This window comes from Gasterosteus aculeatus, chromosome 16 (genome assembly GCF_964276395.1).
Source record: "Gasterosteus aculeatus chromosome 16, fGasAcu3.hap1.1, whole genome shotgun sequence".
NCBI classification, from domain to species: Eukaryota; Metazoa; Chordata; class Actinopteri; order Perciformes; family Gasterosteidae; genus Gasterosteus; species Gasterosteus aculeatus.
The window spans coordinates 7,029,581-7,046,458 of NC_135704.1; the positions used below are offsets into that span (position 1 = coordinate 7,029,581).

The 16,878-nt window shown below is 43.0% G+C and overlaps 2 protein-coding genes and 1 long non-coding RNA gene across 9 annotated transcripts in view; 1 reads left to right on the forward strand and 2 right to left on the reverse strand.

Moving 5' to 3' along the window:
* Nucleotides 1-8,215, reverse strand: part of LOC120834076 (nck-associated protein 5) — a 38,431-nt gene extending 30,216 nt beyond the window's left edge. The window contains exon 1 of the mRNA XM_078090156.1: nt 7,636-8,215. The gene's annotated coding sequence lies outside the window, so the exon portion shown is untranslated. The remainder of the gene's footprint in view (nt 1-7,635) is intronic.
* Nucleotides 8,216-10,871: 2,656 nt separating this feature from the next.
* On the reverse strand, nt 10,872-16,750 carry ftcdnl1 (formiminotransferase cyclodeaminase N-terminal like 1). 7 transcript variants are annotated; one of them, XM_078090171.1, is made up of 7 exons: nt 16,617-16,726; nt 16,074-16,159; nt 15,556-15,674; nt 15,125-15,220; nt 14,449-14,604; nt 13,159-13,347; nt 10,872-12,179 (listed from the first exon to the last, which is right to left on the reverse strand). In XM_078090171.1, exons 3-7 carry the CDS (start codon nt 15,668-15,670, stop codon nt 11,743-11,745), a joined length of 993 nt encoding a protein of 330 aa, XP_077946297.1. In that variant the 5' UTR covers nt 15,671-15,674; nt 16,074-16,159; nt 16,617-16,726; the 3' UTR covers nt 10,872-11,742. The 7 variants fall into 7 exon arrangements, with proteins under 7 accessions (XP_077946297.1, XP_077946296.1, XP_077946294.1 ...); XM_078090170.1 differs by having other exon boundaries at nt 16,520-16,651; XM_078090168.1 differs by lacking the exon at nt 16,074-16,159 and having other exon boundaries at nt 16,617-16,750.
* Nucleotides 12,285-12,990, forward strand: LOC144388733 (uncharacterized). The gene is made up of 2 exons (XR_013452953.1): nt 12,285-12,382; nt 12,869-12,990. It is a non-coding gene; the product is annotated as an uncharacterized LOC144388733 (long non-coding RNA).
* Nucleotides 16,751-16,878: the final 128 nt, after the last annotated feature.

Genomic DNA, 16,878 nt, shown 5'->3' on the forward strand with positions numbered 1-16,878 from the left:
TACAGAAGGAAAAGCACAAGTGAAATTACTAATGATAATGACACAGTCAAGTCTGCTAATGAAATTCTCAAAAGTAGAAGTGGTAGTAATACCCTGTGGTTAAATGCACTTATTGTGAGTCGCTTTGGATAAAAGCGTCAGCTGAATGAGATGTAATGTAATGTTAAAGTAGTAGTAGTAGTAATGGCAGTTCAGATTAAAATTGATTCCCCTAAATGAAAATATCTCAGTTCAAAGAACCTCTGAATAGAGAATAGCGTGAACATTAATAAATAACACGTTGGTTGGTTTGAAATCCACTGATCAATTTACGATTATTTCTGCTGTAGTTTGACGCCTGGTGGTCTTAGTGTTGGTTTTGTGCGCGTTTAACCCCACACAGTAGGTATTAATAGTATAATTAATAGAATTCTGATAGCAGACAAAATTCAGTGACTTTGACTTTGAGTAAAAGACATTTAAGAAAACTTGGGACTGCAACAGTTTTGGGGAGATTTTGCTTTTATATTATTTATATATGGCTAATTGCGGATGTTTCTAGGATGTGTTTTCCCAATATTTGGCCAGTAGATGGAGGTCTTCATTCATTTTTCTACCAAGTCCTTCAGCATCTGCATGTGTCGTCTACCTCCTTCTATGACTGTCTGTTCATCTCGCAGCCACACAATCACAGAAACAGGATAAAATGCACCTTCCTGCCAGCCGATTACACCTCGAGTCAAAGGTGTTGGTTTATTTAGCTGAGTCACACGGTACCTTCAAATGAGTCATGTTTAATTCTTCTAACAAATAATAAAGAAACGTACCACACTCATCGCACTTGTTAAACAAAAATGATGCCTTGTTTCCAATTTGTCGAATAAATCCAAACAAATTTAATAACAAAAAAAAGGGAATCATTAAAGAATAAATCTCATAGTCAAATAGCAGATAACTTATTAAGGGGTGAAACCCCTCAAATATTATGTCAAGACATTCAAACTGTGTACTTGAAATAACTACAACACGCTACTGTGAACGGACAGCGTTATGTGCAAATGCCACTGAGGGCGTCCATTCTTAGACCTCATCATCTATTTATAGACAGTGACACGCTGTTCTTTGGACAGGAGCTCGCCAGTGTACTAATGTAACAATTACCAACAGAGGTCCGTTTTGTTTTCAACAGTGTTAGGTTTTATTCATTGATTCACACTCATTTCAACTGGGCTATGAAAGAAAGACTTAAGCTGAAGGATTTAGGCTGTGAATGAGATAATAGAACAACAGTCTGTAAATACTATGCAATAATGTGCATTCACACTATATTATTGTGTAACAATGCTCGTTAGTTGTGAAATGAATGCAGTGTGGCAAGGAATGCAATCGCTCCCTGAAGGAAGTTGAGTAGAAGTCCAAAGTAGCACAAAATGGAAAGTAGGCCTCAGCAAAGCAAATGAAGAAAAAATGTCCGGCTCTCACAAAAAAATAACAACCGAAACAGACGGAAACTGACAACCAGATTCACCAATTTGACCATGCATGCGCAGCATAAAGAAACATTCTGCTGATCCAGAAGCCGCAAGAAAATACAGAGACTCTCTTGCCCGCACTCGTGTGTGAGGTGGGCAAGAAGATTGTAGCCGCCGCCCTCTGACCCCGGGGCAGACAGACTCTTTGAGCCCCTTCCCTCTGCAGGAGGCTGCGGTCCATCGGGACCAAGACCTCCGACCACGGAAACAGCTTCTTCCCCTCGAGTCTGAGTCCCCCATTGACCCAGATACACCATCCCTGGAACATTTACATGCTTTTCATGGAAATATATGTACATACATACATACATGTTTTAACGTACTTATCTTGTCTGTTTATATTGCTCATTTTTGCTTGCATATCTTATTTTATTCTTACATTGCACTAATCCCCAAGACAACTTCCTGTATGTGTAACGTGGCAATAAATGGCTTCAGATTCATCTTCTGATCTTTCGATGGGCCAGAGGTGTTGAGTAACGTGTCCCGTCCACCCTTCTTGCCACTCTCACTTGGACCCCTTAATTTAATTCAGCCTTAATTTATTGCCTCAATAAGAATGTTTTGTGACCCGCTCCGTCACAGTTGTGACGCTATAGCAGTGAGCGAATCTGTCCACAGACAGAAAACCTGCTGGCCCGATTTGTATGAAACTGGGTGGAATGGTTCAGCGTGGGCTGAGGATGAAACCCTTTTGGAAAAGCATGACGTAGGTTATAAAGACACACTGAATTATTGAGTCATAAAGAGAGCGAGAATATGCAATCAATTACACTTTAACTACTCAACCCAAAAGACAACCTCCTCGTCAGAGGCAATGATAAATGTCCTGACTAAAACTTCTATCAATAGTTAAACAAATCTAAATACTTCAGGTTATGAACGAGAACAAGGCATCTTCAAAACATTTTGCTGTAACAATCTGTAATCTGATTGAGGAAGTTACACTGATCACTACCCTTCCGTTAGATTATGTTACTCAGCCCACATTAAAGCCTTTGATACGGTCCATAAACATTCTGAGAGATGTCACACAGTGTCACAGAGACAAAATGAACGGCAGAAAAGAAAAATAAATGTAAAGTGAGTGTTTACTTTGACTTTTCAGAGAGGAAAGCACTCCGGGGTAAATAGGGTAATTACACGTCTTCCTTTTGGGTGGGCGGAGGGGTAAATTGGTGTAATCAAGGCAGCAGCTCAGCCTCTGGCATTGATGTTGGAATGGATTCGGACAGGCCCTCGCTGAGATTCCTGCCCCCTGGGTATCTAATGAATACATACTTCTCCCCACTGTCACATCCGGCTGATATACTGGAGCGCATTCTTATGAGGGAACTGTACAACATTTAAACATCAAGCTCAGGATGTTACCGCCGGCAGACAATACTGAGAATAAACGAGTCATTGTGCATTACATTACATATGCTACGTTCTTTGCCCCACTTTCACAGCTTCCCATGCAGGACAGAATGTAGAGCGTTTGGAGTGAAACCTGTTTCTCTTTCACTGTGCTCCTCAAGGTTTTTATGGAAATGAAGACTGGGAACACTCAGCGAGGGTCAGTGCGACTGATGTGCATTCACGGCCGCTCACACTTTGTCCTCTTGTCACCTTGTTCAAGTAAGTTAGCAAAACCATTACACGGAAACATTCTTTGTCTTAACCCCAACATCAGACCAACAGGAAAAATCTGCAATCTTACTAACAAAAATAAAGCCAACCTTCTCTTGGCACAAGTGGAAAGGTCAACTTTCCCTCTGAAGGCCTGACATATCTGTAGCTGGAAAACAAGTAGAAACAAAGTAAGCGAATAATAAATGACATGATAATGTAATCAAAATATCTATTTAATTCCATCCAGCATTTGAGAGAGATTTAAAAGATCTGATAAAAATGGAAATTTATGCATCCTTCTATCCTTTCATTCCACAAATAGTCCTTGGATGAGATAATTTTAGCACAAGGCTATTTTTTATGCTTCCTTGATGTTGGTGAAGGTTCAAACTCGCTGTCGCTTCCAGGCTCTTCTCTGGTTCTGCAGGAAGTCTTTATGGAACAGTCAAGTTCGATCTTTCATGAAGAGCTATTTATTACTAATTTGTTTCTTTAATTGAAAAATGTATTTATTCAGGGAATGATTTAGCTTTTTCTCAGCTCCGCTCAGCTGAAAGTATTCAACTTTTTTGTGAGACAGACTATATGCTGTTTTTTAGGTATTTTTTCTGATGCCAGCAACATTTCATATTTTACACACAATTCTTCTCTTGTTATTTTGGCAACGCCGCTAAAACTCTATTTGGCAGTTTTGTGCCTCTTGGGATTAGAAAAACATCAAAACAAGCAGATATGCAGTCGACACACATCACCAAGGCTCTTGTACTGCAGCATATGTGCTAGCAGACAATAAGCTGTTTACATATCAAACAGACACAGAAGGAAACGTTAGTGGAGGAACAGTGTTTCTGGCCACCAGTAAATTGCTCTGCGGTAGCGGTGCACGCTAACAGCCAGTGAAAGCCACTGAAAGCTATACGGTTTGATGGAATTTCGGAATCTCAATATCGGATAATGTATCCCCAAGAAAACGTCAGTGTTTCTCTTTAAATGCTCAACCCAGCTGGTCCCAACGTGATGTGCCATTTGCTGTTGGGTACAGAGAGCGTTTTCTGTAGGTTTACTAAGGCAGGTTGAAATGTGAGGTCAGAGACCCTCAGTCTGCACACTAAGCAATGCCATTCCGACCCCAATGGTATTTTTCTTTATCCTTGTTTAAAATCATCTTAAGAATGCACTTTCTCCTAATATAAACTACATTCTTACAATTCAAATCATTATCTTTTTAACATGGAGACAACATACACTGTCTATTTGAACTCGTTGTACTGGATATAAAAAGTGATAATCATCCAGTCTATGGATTTACTTTTTTGCAGTTTAATATGGTTACAATTGAATTACTTCATATAGTTTTGTGGGCCTGCACTTATATGTTTTGTCCTATTCTCACATAAAATTGGCATAAAGCTCTTTCCGATGTTTAAACTATTGATTACTGCGGGTCTGAGGTTTCCTCTACAATGGCTATTTAAGTAGTGCATTACCAACTACTTACCCTTGTTTTTCTGACCACTTTGGGGACTCCAGCGACGGCCCTCCCTATCCAAGCCTTTCTTTAACCTTTAGGCTACCGCTGACCCCTTTTATGCCACTGCACAATGCCATCATCCAATCGAATGCATTAGACTATCTGCTTCAATGCACCAAACATGGAATGGATGCAGCAACAGACAATGGCTATCGCCTTGCCTTGAGCTACTGTACATCCACTCCTGTTTAAAGGAATGTTCTACATCAAGGTCAGGTCAGCCCTGTTGCTACAACAGCACTGCTCAGATGTCCCCTTGAATGAATGATCGACTCTCAAATGTCATCATATGAGGAGCAGATAAGTGAGGTTATGGCCCTCGCAGTGAGGCGGGTTTTTAGAGGATTAACGAACCCTTCTTTTTTCAAACTGACTGACAATTACAAGCAATTAAAATAATGTGACGAATGAGATTATTTTTGTCATTTTTTGTTGCCAAGTGGGACAGGGCCAAATTGTTCCCAGGCCCAAGTTGCTCCCTTTCCTTTGTTCATCGTATATAACAGCGTTGTCACAGTTCTCTGTTGAGCCACATCTCCTGTTAACTGTCAATAGAACACGAACAAACAAACTGAAAGTTAATCCCCACCAAAATAATTAACAACAGACTAGATCCACACCTGCAGTGGAGCTACAGTTTATTAGACATGACCTGACTAGGGAGGGAATATTTTGGACCCATAGGATGAACAGATTTGGACCATAATTAGATAGCTACAATAATATATGAATATATACAGTATATGGCATTGGTCGTATCATCATTACGAAGGAAAACATGCTGAGATTATTTATTATGCAGATGTAGATGCCATTTTCCTCAGATCTGAGCTTTGAGCGTCTAAAACAGGTATTAAATTCATGTTTATAGAAGAACAGAAAAGAACAGCAAAAACTTTAAATTGGCATATACGGCAAGACTTAAATCTTCAAAAATTGTAAGCTCACACACGTTCTGTATGAAGCTGCCAGTTTGCTTCTTCAGCAGTTTTTGTAAAATCCCTTAATAATTTATGAGACTCCTCCGCTCACAACTTTCTGATATTGCGATAGAGTGGGCTGTGCTGGACCATCTCTGGGTTTGTGGATATATACTTATACTTATATACCCATATCACAAAAACAGCTCATTTGATCTATTTTACACTGTCCCTGTCTATTGCTTCAGACCCAACAACCTACAGTGTTTGGTGCAATTTGGCGTTAGAACGTTCGTTCTATCAAAAGTCAAAGGTTGTGTTTTTTCCTGTTTTTTGTGATTCCAGACAACTGTGATCCATGTACAGTAATGGAGCATAATGCCAAATTACGTAAAAGTAGAAACTGGAGATAGTTGAAATGATCCTCTCGGCAATTGTTACCAAATTTTGGACGGATTATCTACATGGAAAAAGATACGTTTGGGGGTTTCTGATGTTTTGAATTTCCTTGCTAGGGCTGGCTAACAAAGTTAGCTCAGATTCTGTGGGCAGAGCATTTTACCTGAATCTTTGTGCTATTGCAACCACATGTATTGGACATGACGTCCGAGTGACTATGACAACAGGTGGCGCTGTAGCAGCATCATCAAACATATGTGAGACTGTCATCCATCTATCCCGAGAAGCATCCATCCAATCAAGTTCACACTTGCCGGGTGCCAGAAGCCATTCGGCGGTTCTCGTCAATATTGCAAGCACGACTTCTTGAGGCCAAGCAATTGGTCCTTTTGGGACGGTCGCACGATTTCTTTAACTTACTGAAGCCAACATTCTCTCCCAATTAGCAGGGTGATTGGCCAGCTGTGCGGAGCTGGAAATGTTGCCCGAGGTTTGAACTTCTCTTACTTGCTCTTCTTTCCAGTCTTCTCATAACTATTTCTGTCCCTTGGCACGTGAATACTGTAGCTGAGAGCAACGCTATAACTATCCATCTGAAATCTCAATACAGTGTCTTGTCTTGCCCTCTGCCTGACTTCTGGCTTTTCAATTCAGCTACGAACAGCCATGATAACTTTTGATTTCCTATGTGGTTGGAGAAGCACGTCATACAAACAAGATCCTTTCCAGCGCATCCCTTTGTGTGGAGCTGATACTGATACGATGATGCGCAAAACATAAAACAATCATCAGCTCAGCAGATACCAAATCTGATGTGATATGGTCAAACTTCATTTAGTTAAATGAACACAAATTGAAACTGTCTTTCTCAAGCTACCAAATCACCATCCAACAGAACATGTGCTAATTGAAGCATTGGAGGTAAAAAGACTAAAGTCAGCATCCGACGCTGAGATTCTCTTTGTGTCTGACGTCTGCTCAAAGTGTCTGGCAAAGTAACACTCACTACTATCTCATGGTTAGAGATGTGCTGATCCCTGATGTGTGTCATCGACTCCTTTAAGGGCGCTGGATTAAATTAACTAAATTGACCTGACCTGAACTGCACCGGCCAGAATGAGGAGGAAGATACTGGGTCAGATTTGGCTTCATCAGACAGGCTCAGATGGGATCCTGCTGAATCACATTTCTTCATCTTTACTTTGGACACAAATTTGCCTTGTGTCCATTTTCCTTCCAACCAGAACGGAGCCAAATGCTTTCAGAATCCAAAAAGCTCTTTAATAAATGTTTTATTGATGTCTCCTCAGCCTGTCCCATCCTAACCTACTTTCCTCAGTACTTTGGGGGAAGCATAGTTACTTGTTGCACACCATGACATCTCCCAGATCATACATTATGCACAGAGCCAGTCTGCATAGTGCATGCACACAATATGGCATCACTTCATTAGCACCGCCACGCCATGTTACTGTTTGAAGCCTCTGAATAGAATCCATACACCCCCGCCAACCCTATTTCTGTGGGACACGCGCGTGGGAAATAGAAATTGGATGAACATTATAGTAGTATTTTTGTAATGTATTCCTAGAGGCACGTGCACATACAAAACCCAACAGCCGGACACCTAAACGTGCGTGTCAGAGCAGTGCATCCTTACCCCGGCAGCGTCCGCGTGTATCCACGGAGACAGATGTCAGCAGAGGCGGCGGGTTGAGCGGTCTCCGCCGAGGTGCAGAGCATTCCTCGTGCACATCACATCCAAAGACCACTGGGGGGGCGGCGCACGGCGGAGAGCCAGGACTCCACAATCTGGGTCAGTGCCGCTGGAGCCATCCTCATGATGAAGAAGGTAGCTAAAGAGGGAGAGCGGACGTCACAGGCCCACACGGATCCCAGCATACAGCCACAGTCGCATCCTCCGTCTGCGGTTGTTTTTGCATTCTGATGCAACGGACCCCACTGGGGAAAATCCACGAGGTTCTCACATCCGCACGCGACACGAAGAGCTTTCTGCTACGGGAAGAATAAGCTAGTCTGCACGCAGCATCACCCTCTCAGTGACAGACCCTCTGCGTGTCTCCTCCTCCTCTCTCTGCCTCCGCCTAATTCACTGCTTTATCGCTCTATTTCTGTCTTTCTCTGATGCTCATCCATATTTCCACTTCACTACCCTCTCTTTCTCCCTCCCGCTCTCTCTCCCTCTAATTCTCAGCTGTGTCTCAGTGCTCTGCTCAGCCTGTGCCCAGAGGATGTTGAACATGTGTTCAGGGTGGGGGTTGGGCGCCGCTGCCTTCATAGGTGGCACACTCACTTCCCACACGGGTAGGTTAGGGATCATGGCACTGTGGCGCTCAAATTTTGGGCACAGCAGCATCAAACTGGCAGTGGCGCTGGGAGAAATCAGCTTGGCCTCTTTTCTTGTAAATGTTCCTGTTTTTAAAGTCAAACATCTGAGCATCCGTGGATGGGATTAAGGGCTGTGATTAACCGTCACGCCGTACTCGATTGCCAAAAATCTTTGGGCTATAGGAAAGTAACCAAGGGAAGGAGGAGGTGATTTATACATATATATATATATATATATATATAGCCTGATAAAATCACTGTCGGCTTAGTAAATAGTCGTGAAGGAATGGCAGTTGTGGGGGAAAGAAAATCTTATAGGTTCAGAAATGCCGCTTTGACCAATCTGCCAGACGAGACACATTTGTCTAAATTATAAACAACAGGAGCAGGAAAAGATGTGGGAGGCAGTGTGTAGGAAAAAAATGGACAAACAGAGAGAGAGGGGGAAGAAAGGGAGAGGAAGGGAGGGGGGGGGGGGGGGACAGCAGAAAGCAGCAGAAAAAAAGAAAGAGGGAGAAAAAGAACAAGAGAGCTTTGGAATATTTATAGCAGGCTGGAGACTGATGTAAAGAAATAAGCTCCTCTATTTCTGTGCTCTCATGCACATGGTTGCATCTTGGATGGTACGCTGTCAGGCTAAGTCATATCAAAGGAATCCTATGGTGCTTCTGCAGCCACGATGCCAATAAACTACAGCAGCATGCGGGAACCTACATGACTTTATTGGAGCAGAAGCCGCACAAAAAAAGGGATTTTGGCTACAGTGGGAAAGTGCTTTTAAATGGATATTAATTGCTGAAGGATACACTTAATAATGGAAACGTTTGCCTTGTGACAATCACAAGAGCCATTGGACTGAGTCACATAACCAATGAGGTTGTTTGGCAGGAAGAGGAAAGAAACGGAAATGGGGAGAGCGCTTTTGGGAAATATGAATTTCACTGATTATATTTATAGTCTTCTTTTTCCTGGGAAGAAAGTGTGTTGTTGTCAAAATGACAAACGCTTCTCAAGCGCTAGTTTCAGAATCATCAGGTCAAAATGTATGTTAATATCCACAACGGAATATTCCTTGCAAATTTACGTTTGTGTATACGTGTGTGTCTGTGTTGACAGGATACCTCTGGGCTTGTGGCGTGACCTAGATTAGGCCTTGATGCTCCCAAGCCTGGCAGGCTGAGAGTGCGTGCGTGCGTGTGTGTGTTTGCCATCCATAGAGTAATCGTGTTTGCATGTGTGTCTAGATGCAGAAGTGAGCCAAAGACAGCAGAGAGGAGAAAGGATGTGTGTCTGTGGTTGTGCGTGTGTGTGTGTGTGTGTGTGGAAGGGAGGGGAGGAGTTGTGTATGTACGCATGAAATGGAGCTGCATGGCTGCGCTGCTTGTGCGACTAAGCGCCTCAGCTGGATCACATACAAAGCGGTGAACGTTAACGCAACAAGAGAGCTTATTCAGCGCACACATTGATGAAAACTGCAGGGCTTCTGCCTCAAGGGTAAAACTTTACGCAACTTTAAACGCTGAAAAATACAAATGCACACAGTGTTATGAAAAGTATTGCAAATTTAGATATTGACACCAATGCATGCTAATCCAACTGAAGGATTTTGTGAATCATACTATCTTGTTTAGTGTGTAAAGATTAACAGATTAGAGCCTACTTTGCATGAAGATTATATGCAGTAATTGGCTCAGGAATTACTGATGTCCTGAACATATGGTTAGAAATGACATAACAGTATATGTTGTCTTTGTGCCACATCCATACATCCCAGGTTATTATTACCTAAAGACAAAAAATCATACCTTGACCCATGAATGTGTCGCTATTCAATGCATTACTCTGGCCTTGTGTAAAAAATGAGTGGAATCGTCTCGCCCGAGTTAACTCCTGACCTGTCCTCTGGCCAGATTTGTCTTAGCATTAATAAATGGTTAATCATGTGCGTCATGAGCTCACACTGTGGACTTTACAAGATGCTTGACTAAATGGACAAACAAATATGTACTGTATAGCTATGTGTATATATATCTATATATATATCTCTCTCTATATATATATATAGAGATATATATATATATACTTATACATATTTACATATAAATATGCGTTTAAAACTTGGCCCGTGTTGGTAAATTGACGCTGCAACATGGCGCCAAAGTACTGGATGTTTCTAGATGAATTCAGTCCATGACTTGTGATAAAAATAGCTGTTTCACACACAGATGGTGACTCTCCCACAGAGTCATGCATGCAAGACTGATGATGGAAAATGATGGGAAACGACTCATCAGCAGAGCCTCATCAGTAAACATAAGTGTTCCATTTGTTCCTAACAGGAAATGACACACACACACACATATAAGACAATTCAAATTCCACTCTGGAAGACAATGACGTGGAATTTGTGTTATTAATTGCATAGAGAAGAAAATTAAATAGAAACTCAAATATCTTCAGTGCGACCCGGACCCAGACAGGCGTATTAGAGAGTATGTGGAAATATTTAACCCTCATCATCCTCAACATAATACCAGGATAAAAATGTTGAATCAATACATTATTTTAATTTTATATTCATAACAATCAGAAACAGACATCAGCTCATCAAATAAATGAAATATTTTTAAATACAATTATTAGTGATCTTAATAAATATTAATATCATCCTTTTAGTATAAATATCAAAGGATGTATGTCAATGTTAGTAATTTTGGTTTATACATCAGGTAATATTAATCCATTTGTAAAGTAAGTGAAATACACTAAACGAGTAAACCGGTTAATGTTTACAGTTACTGAATGTTGAGGATTTGTTGACATGCTGAAGCTTTGAGCATCTGTAGGAAAGTAAGAACCAGTTTGGTGTTTAGAGAATGGTGTTTTATCTATTTATCTTTTCCAAACAAATTTTGTAAAAACTAAATTGTAAGTAATGGGTTCAACAATGTGTTTGCATGCTCTAATGTAAGCTGCAAATGTTAGCAACCCCGGCTACGAACCAGAACACCTGCTGTGTGTATATTATAGTTCAACCTAACTTTCTGTCTTGATCTATATTAGGTTTGAGTTTAAACTCCAATTACTTTAGTTAGGTAACGCACTGCTCGGTCTTACTCCTTAATTGAAACAAACCGCTTGAAAACAAGGCATGGATCTGATCTATTATCACAGCATTTAGCAACAGTTTTAGCCAGCATGACAAAAATACTTATTCTATTTAGCTAACCGCTACAATTAGCAGCTTGTTAAAATAGAGAAATACACCTTTTCTTTCGCCTACCATGACCCTTGAGTAGAAGTCTGACATTGTTGGCAGAGCTTAACAAACCGTTAACTCTCACGACAATAAAAGTGACGTCAAACAAAGACGAGGTTCTTTTCTGTGAGGTTTAAATGTTTTTTCAAGGACTCATTTTCACATTCGGATGTTTCCCCGTTCTTTCCAGAACTCAGCGATCCTCTGAGACAGTGCAACCTCCGCCAGGCCCCTGCATTCATGGGGGGTGAACCCCACCAGCGCGGTGCCCTTCACGCCAACCCCCTGCCTACCTGCCAGCTCAGCGACCCTCGCCGCGATGAGGGAAGCTGGAACATGACAGTAGGGCTGGCCGCCGATGCTGAAACACGGCCATGGTTCCCCCGCAGGCGTTGGACCAGTTGGGCCCCCTTTCAGGCTTTCCACGTTACAGGCGATTTCCACAGCGCCATCGTGCGGCAATGCCAGCACCTGCACCCCGGGCAGCCCCCCTGGGGTCGACTCCCTGAGAGCCGCGGCGATGCTGCGTCCCACGGCCACGTCCTGGGTGTCGATAGTGACGTTGCAGTTCATGACGTACGGACCGGCCCCAACACCTGCAAGAAATCAGCCAGAATCGAAACACGGCGAATAGGTGTAACTCTCATCTCCTCTCACAGGTACTCTGAAGATAAACAAACAACTGTCTTCGAGGATGATGCCAGAAACGTCTTAAGATGATACGACTCATCAGTCTTTATGTAAGTTTATCTATGGACAAAGATAGCAGGAGGCAGATCACCAACAGCTGTTTCACAGGGTACGTCGGTATTTCAATACTCATGTTGCATGATATATTGTACGTTGAAACAGTGTTTGCTTCGTGTGGTCATTGCTAATGTGCATTATCGCCATGAGGTGACGCCTCTCCAGGGTGCTAATGTGACCATGTGAGACATTGGAGGACAAAACCATCAGCTGATATGTGCCAAAATTCATCTTACGGTTCAGCTGAAGCTAATGTGGATCTGGATACATACATAATAAGCACTTTGATTTGGCTAACTCAGCCGCATACTAGCTTCAGCTGAACTTTACAACACATTTTCTTTCCCCAAACATGGGCCCTCTGTGTTTGCATTATGGGAATTTAAAGGCTGATTGACTGGAACAAGTTAGCATTATAAGTTAATAGAATGACACAAATGAATGTCTCCTGTCAATTGGTGAGAGTGCATGTTTTACAGCTTCAGTAACACAGAAATTATACAGAGTTATTAGCAGATTAGTTTATTCTGCTTTTCAGAATCTCTGCAGGACACATGTCATCGGGATCCAATCAACCAAACCCCTCTTCAAGCTGGCTTGGTTCCTAATAAGTGTGGTTCTCAGTTAGGTGTGAAGTGCAAGCGGGAAAAATACAGACAACCTATCAAAATGAATTTCCTCCTATTAAGAAACTTAAAAGCCATCTGCATTACCTTCCTAATCCTGGCAAAGATTTCCGTACAGATTTCCTTCCGTACAGCCTCAGCAGGAACCTGCAGGAGCTCGCCTGTTACATGGAACCCACCCTCGCTCCTAGCTGTGGCTCACCTGTTAGACCGAATGGATTCTGCGGCTGTGGCCCCACGTCTGGCCTGATGGCCTGCAGGTCTGGCGTCTTCTTGAACCAGCCCATCTCCCTCCTCCGCTGTGCCAGACCCCGCTGAAGGGGGGAGTCAGCCCAGCCAAACAGGAAAGCACTGGTTCCCCGCACCCGTTCTGTGAGACCCTGAGCCACAGCTGAGCAACAGCGACAACGCGGCCATGTGAGTTAAGCGGCGCATGTCATCACGTGCACACAACTTCGGCAGCACGAGAGCAGCGGGAGCGTGACAGACAAAACACACCTGAGGGGGGGGGGGGGTGTAATTCAGAGGACACATGGGCCGCTCATTACGCGCACGCATGAATACGGTGCTTGCTGGGGACTTTGCCAATTATTATTCTGAAATCACACCACACAGATTAGCATACATCAGGCATGCTGGCGCACACACGCGGGGACACTGCTTATTATCAGCAAGACACGCGGTGGCTAAATCAGCTGAGGAACTGTGAAACTAATCAACAGCACGGGAAGCAAAGAATTGTCACCGCATCAGCCACCAGGCACATTGCTCTGAGACCCGCTACGCGTACCGTATGGCAGTGTAGACGAAGAAGGGAGAAGCTTTCTATACGACTACAGAATAGTCAAATACGAGGTTAAACGTGAAGTACAGCTGCCCCGCTGAAGAGGGGAAATTGCAATTTCATGTCACATCAATGGCGTGCGTCACGCCTCTGCGCACACACAGGACGTTAATTCAATTTGAGCCACTGACTGGAGTGAAAACACGTCGGCCTCAGTCCTAAGCAGGTGTTGCAGAAAACAAATCAAGAGGCGCAAGTAATTTGCAGCCTTCAAATGGAACTCATGAGCGCATGGTTTACACATTGGATGTCGTGTACCCAATGGGCTCGGTGTTACAGACATTCTTTTCCAATTCCAAGTCCATGGTAAATAGGTTTTTTTTGGGGGCCAAAAGGCAAAAAGTGGCAGTTTGGTCACCAAGGCTAGAAATGTAGCAAGAGGTAGTTATTTGTCGTTATTAATGATCGATATTTAACAATTAACAAACCAATTCACAGATTAAAAGAACCTCTGTGTCCTTTGCCTTCTCTGAAAACAACTTGGGAAAATTTTGACTTTGTGTTCAAAACAGGAGAAAAACATTGCTGTGATCCTCTTCTGCAACACTGTAAACTGACGGTGGCCCGAAAGCTAATGAACACATACGACCTGGGACAACAACCGACGAGGACACGTATCTAAGTGCTCTCACACACATGGCATCTCACCCCGAGCCTCTTCAGCGCAGTCCTCCACTCCTACTTCCTCCCCCAAGGGGTAGATGGGTATGAGGTCGACGGCACCCATGCACGGGTGCACCCCGTTGTGGGCGCCCACGTCGATCAGCGCACAGGCTTTCTCGCATGCAGACAGAACCGCTTCCCCTTGGGTACAACAAAGAGGACACCATGACTATACATCAAACGTACTGCAAGTGTTGGCGTGATGGTTAGGAAGCTGAACTAATCAAAAGACAGTCAAGGTTTAATATTACTGTTTACTTCAGCAGAAATTCTGATCCAAGTCGGAAATAAAATGGATTCAATAGGACGAGAAACAGAAGGTTTGGTTAAATTAAGCTCCACAGCTATAAACCTTCACAAATTTGGCTGCATTGTCAGGAGGTTGTGTTCGGGATAAGCATTCAATAAGATAAACTTTTCTCTGTGATCTTGGCCGGAAAAATGTTCATCCTGATTTGTGTGCGAGTGTGTGTTTTAAATCCCTGACAAAGCTTATTAAACGATTGGTTCCCCCTCTCAGAGGATTGGAGAGCAGAGCAGACTGCGTCCTAGCCGTGGTGCCGCTGCAGCAAGTCACTGAGTCTATTTTGCATTCCTCTGCAGCGGGACAACGTAAAACACAAAACCATTTCACCACCAATGTAGACGGTTCAATACTCACTGATGGAGTCGATGGTGGCAACGATGGTGATGACGGAACGGTTGTAGTCATGGTCATTGAAGATGTTCAGCACCGTGGTCCCCTCTCGTCTAACGCCTGCCGTATAATCATGAGAAAGTCCGCCGAGGTTGAGATGTTGTTTTAGGTCACTGCTGTGGAGGCTTTATAACTACATAACAAAACCAGACACCAACCAGCATCATGGAGGACAGGTGGATGTGAATGTGGGAATTATTGCGAGTAAGTCTATTTAGCAGTGTTGAAATTAGCAATAGTGAGGAAGATTATCCTCCAGACTGATGTTATCAGCCTTCAGCATGTTTGGGGCTGTAACAGAACTGCTTGAGTTATTCTCAAGACAGAGACTAAATTTGATATTTTTACTAATAATCATATTAATTACAAGGAATAAAACATTGCATAACCCTTGCCTGTATTGTTGTATAAGGCTGCCCTGGCCACTGTCTCCACCAGCTCTTTCCTGCGAGCTTCAGAAACATTGAGAAGACAAGCCACCAGTCTTCTGCCAACGGAGCTGGAGGACATGTCTCTAGTGCAGCGGGTAGTTGGGAAAGGGCAGAAGGTAAACATGAACCAGTGTGACCCGAAACAGGAAAGAGCAGAAAACAATATTCCGCCCCGAACCAAAAGTATCGGGACAGAAACAAAGACAATGACCATGAATGACAAACCATGTTCAAGAAGGTATTTTTCCAAATAAAACATTAAATTCATAAGGAACACGAGAAGAAGATCTAAGTATCTAAAATCCCTTTGCTGACTCCCCTCTACTTGTTATATTCTTAACATTTACCATTATCTCTTAACAGCTGTACCAATGATCACGTGTAAATGTTTGACCTGTGAGGAAGTAAACTTTGTAAACAACAATCCAATTTGTGATTAATCTGGTTGACATGTCCCTTGTGTCTGCTGTTGAACCACTTACGCAGCTTGTATAAACACTTGCAAGGACAGTCAGAATTTGAGGGGGGGGTCTTTAATGATGACGCCATCTACAGACCGTTTGTGAATCTGCAACAATACAGCAAACAAATACTTATTTTGGCCTGCGTCAAAATGATGGGCCAAGCCCAATTATACGGACCGCGATGACCAGAAAAACTCCAGAAATAACAGTGAAGCTCGTGACCCGAATAAATAAAAGTGAACAATCTGTGTAGTATGTTATACAGTCTGGACCGAAGCTACAGTTTAATTATTTAACTGTCGTTTGGTTTATAAAGTCGCCCCGTGCAACTTGTCGGTATTATTACAGACAGTGTCTCGCTACATCAGTGCTTTACAGAAAGGGTTCAAAGTCCACGACGGAGCGAGCTGACTCGATCTGCAAACTAAAAAACATGCAGCTGCGCCGCGCCACGTGTCGCATACTTGCGTTACGTCAAGTAATCTTTGCGCAGTGACGTGCTGATTCTCTGCTGTTGATCCGCGGGGGGTGAAATTACTTTACGTAACGTTAAACACCTACACGGCACGTCAGTGAAGAGGCTCCCAACCCGCGCAACACACGCAAATACACGCAAATAGACAAAGACGAGAGAATGAGTACAAGACGGTTCACTCCACTCTGCTGGAAACCTTCCCTTTATCCTAAGCGATCGCGTAACTGAACGTAAACCGGAAGTACAGATGGGTTATTCTCTTGTCAAGAACGCCTCTCTGGAGTCAAAGATACGTGCAGTGATGTGCTTCCGGCTTGCTGACAGCTCCAGGTTGTGTAGCATAGCAAT

Coding starts and splice junctions, on each gene's coding strand:
- ftcdnl1 (XM_040201911.2), bottom strand. CDS start 15,859: ATGAATTTAATGTTTTATTTGGAAAAATACCTTCTTGAACATGGTTTG. Junction 15,221..15,555: donor AGCCTTATACAACAATACAG/GCAAGGGTTATG, acceptor ATTATACGGCAG/GCGTTAGACGAGAGGGGACC. Junction 13,348..14,448: donor CTGCGCTGAAGAGGCTCGGG/GTGAGATGCCAT, acceptor GCTGTTGCTCAG/CTGTGGCTCAGGGTCTCACA.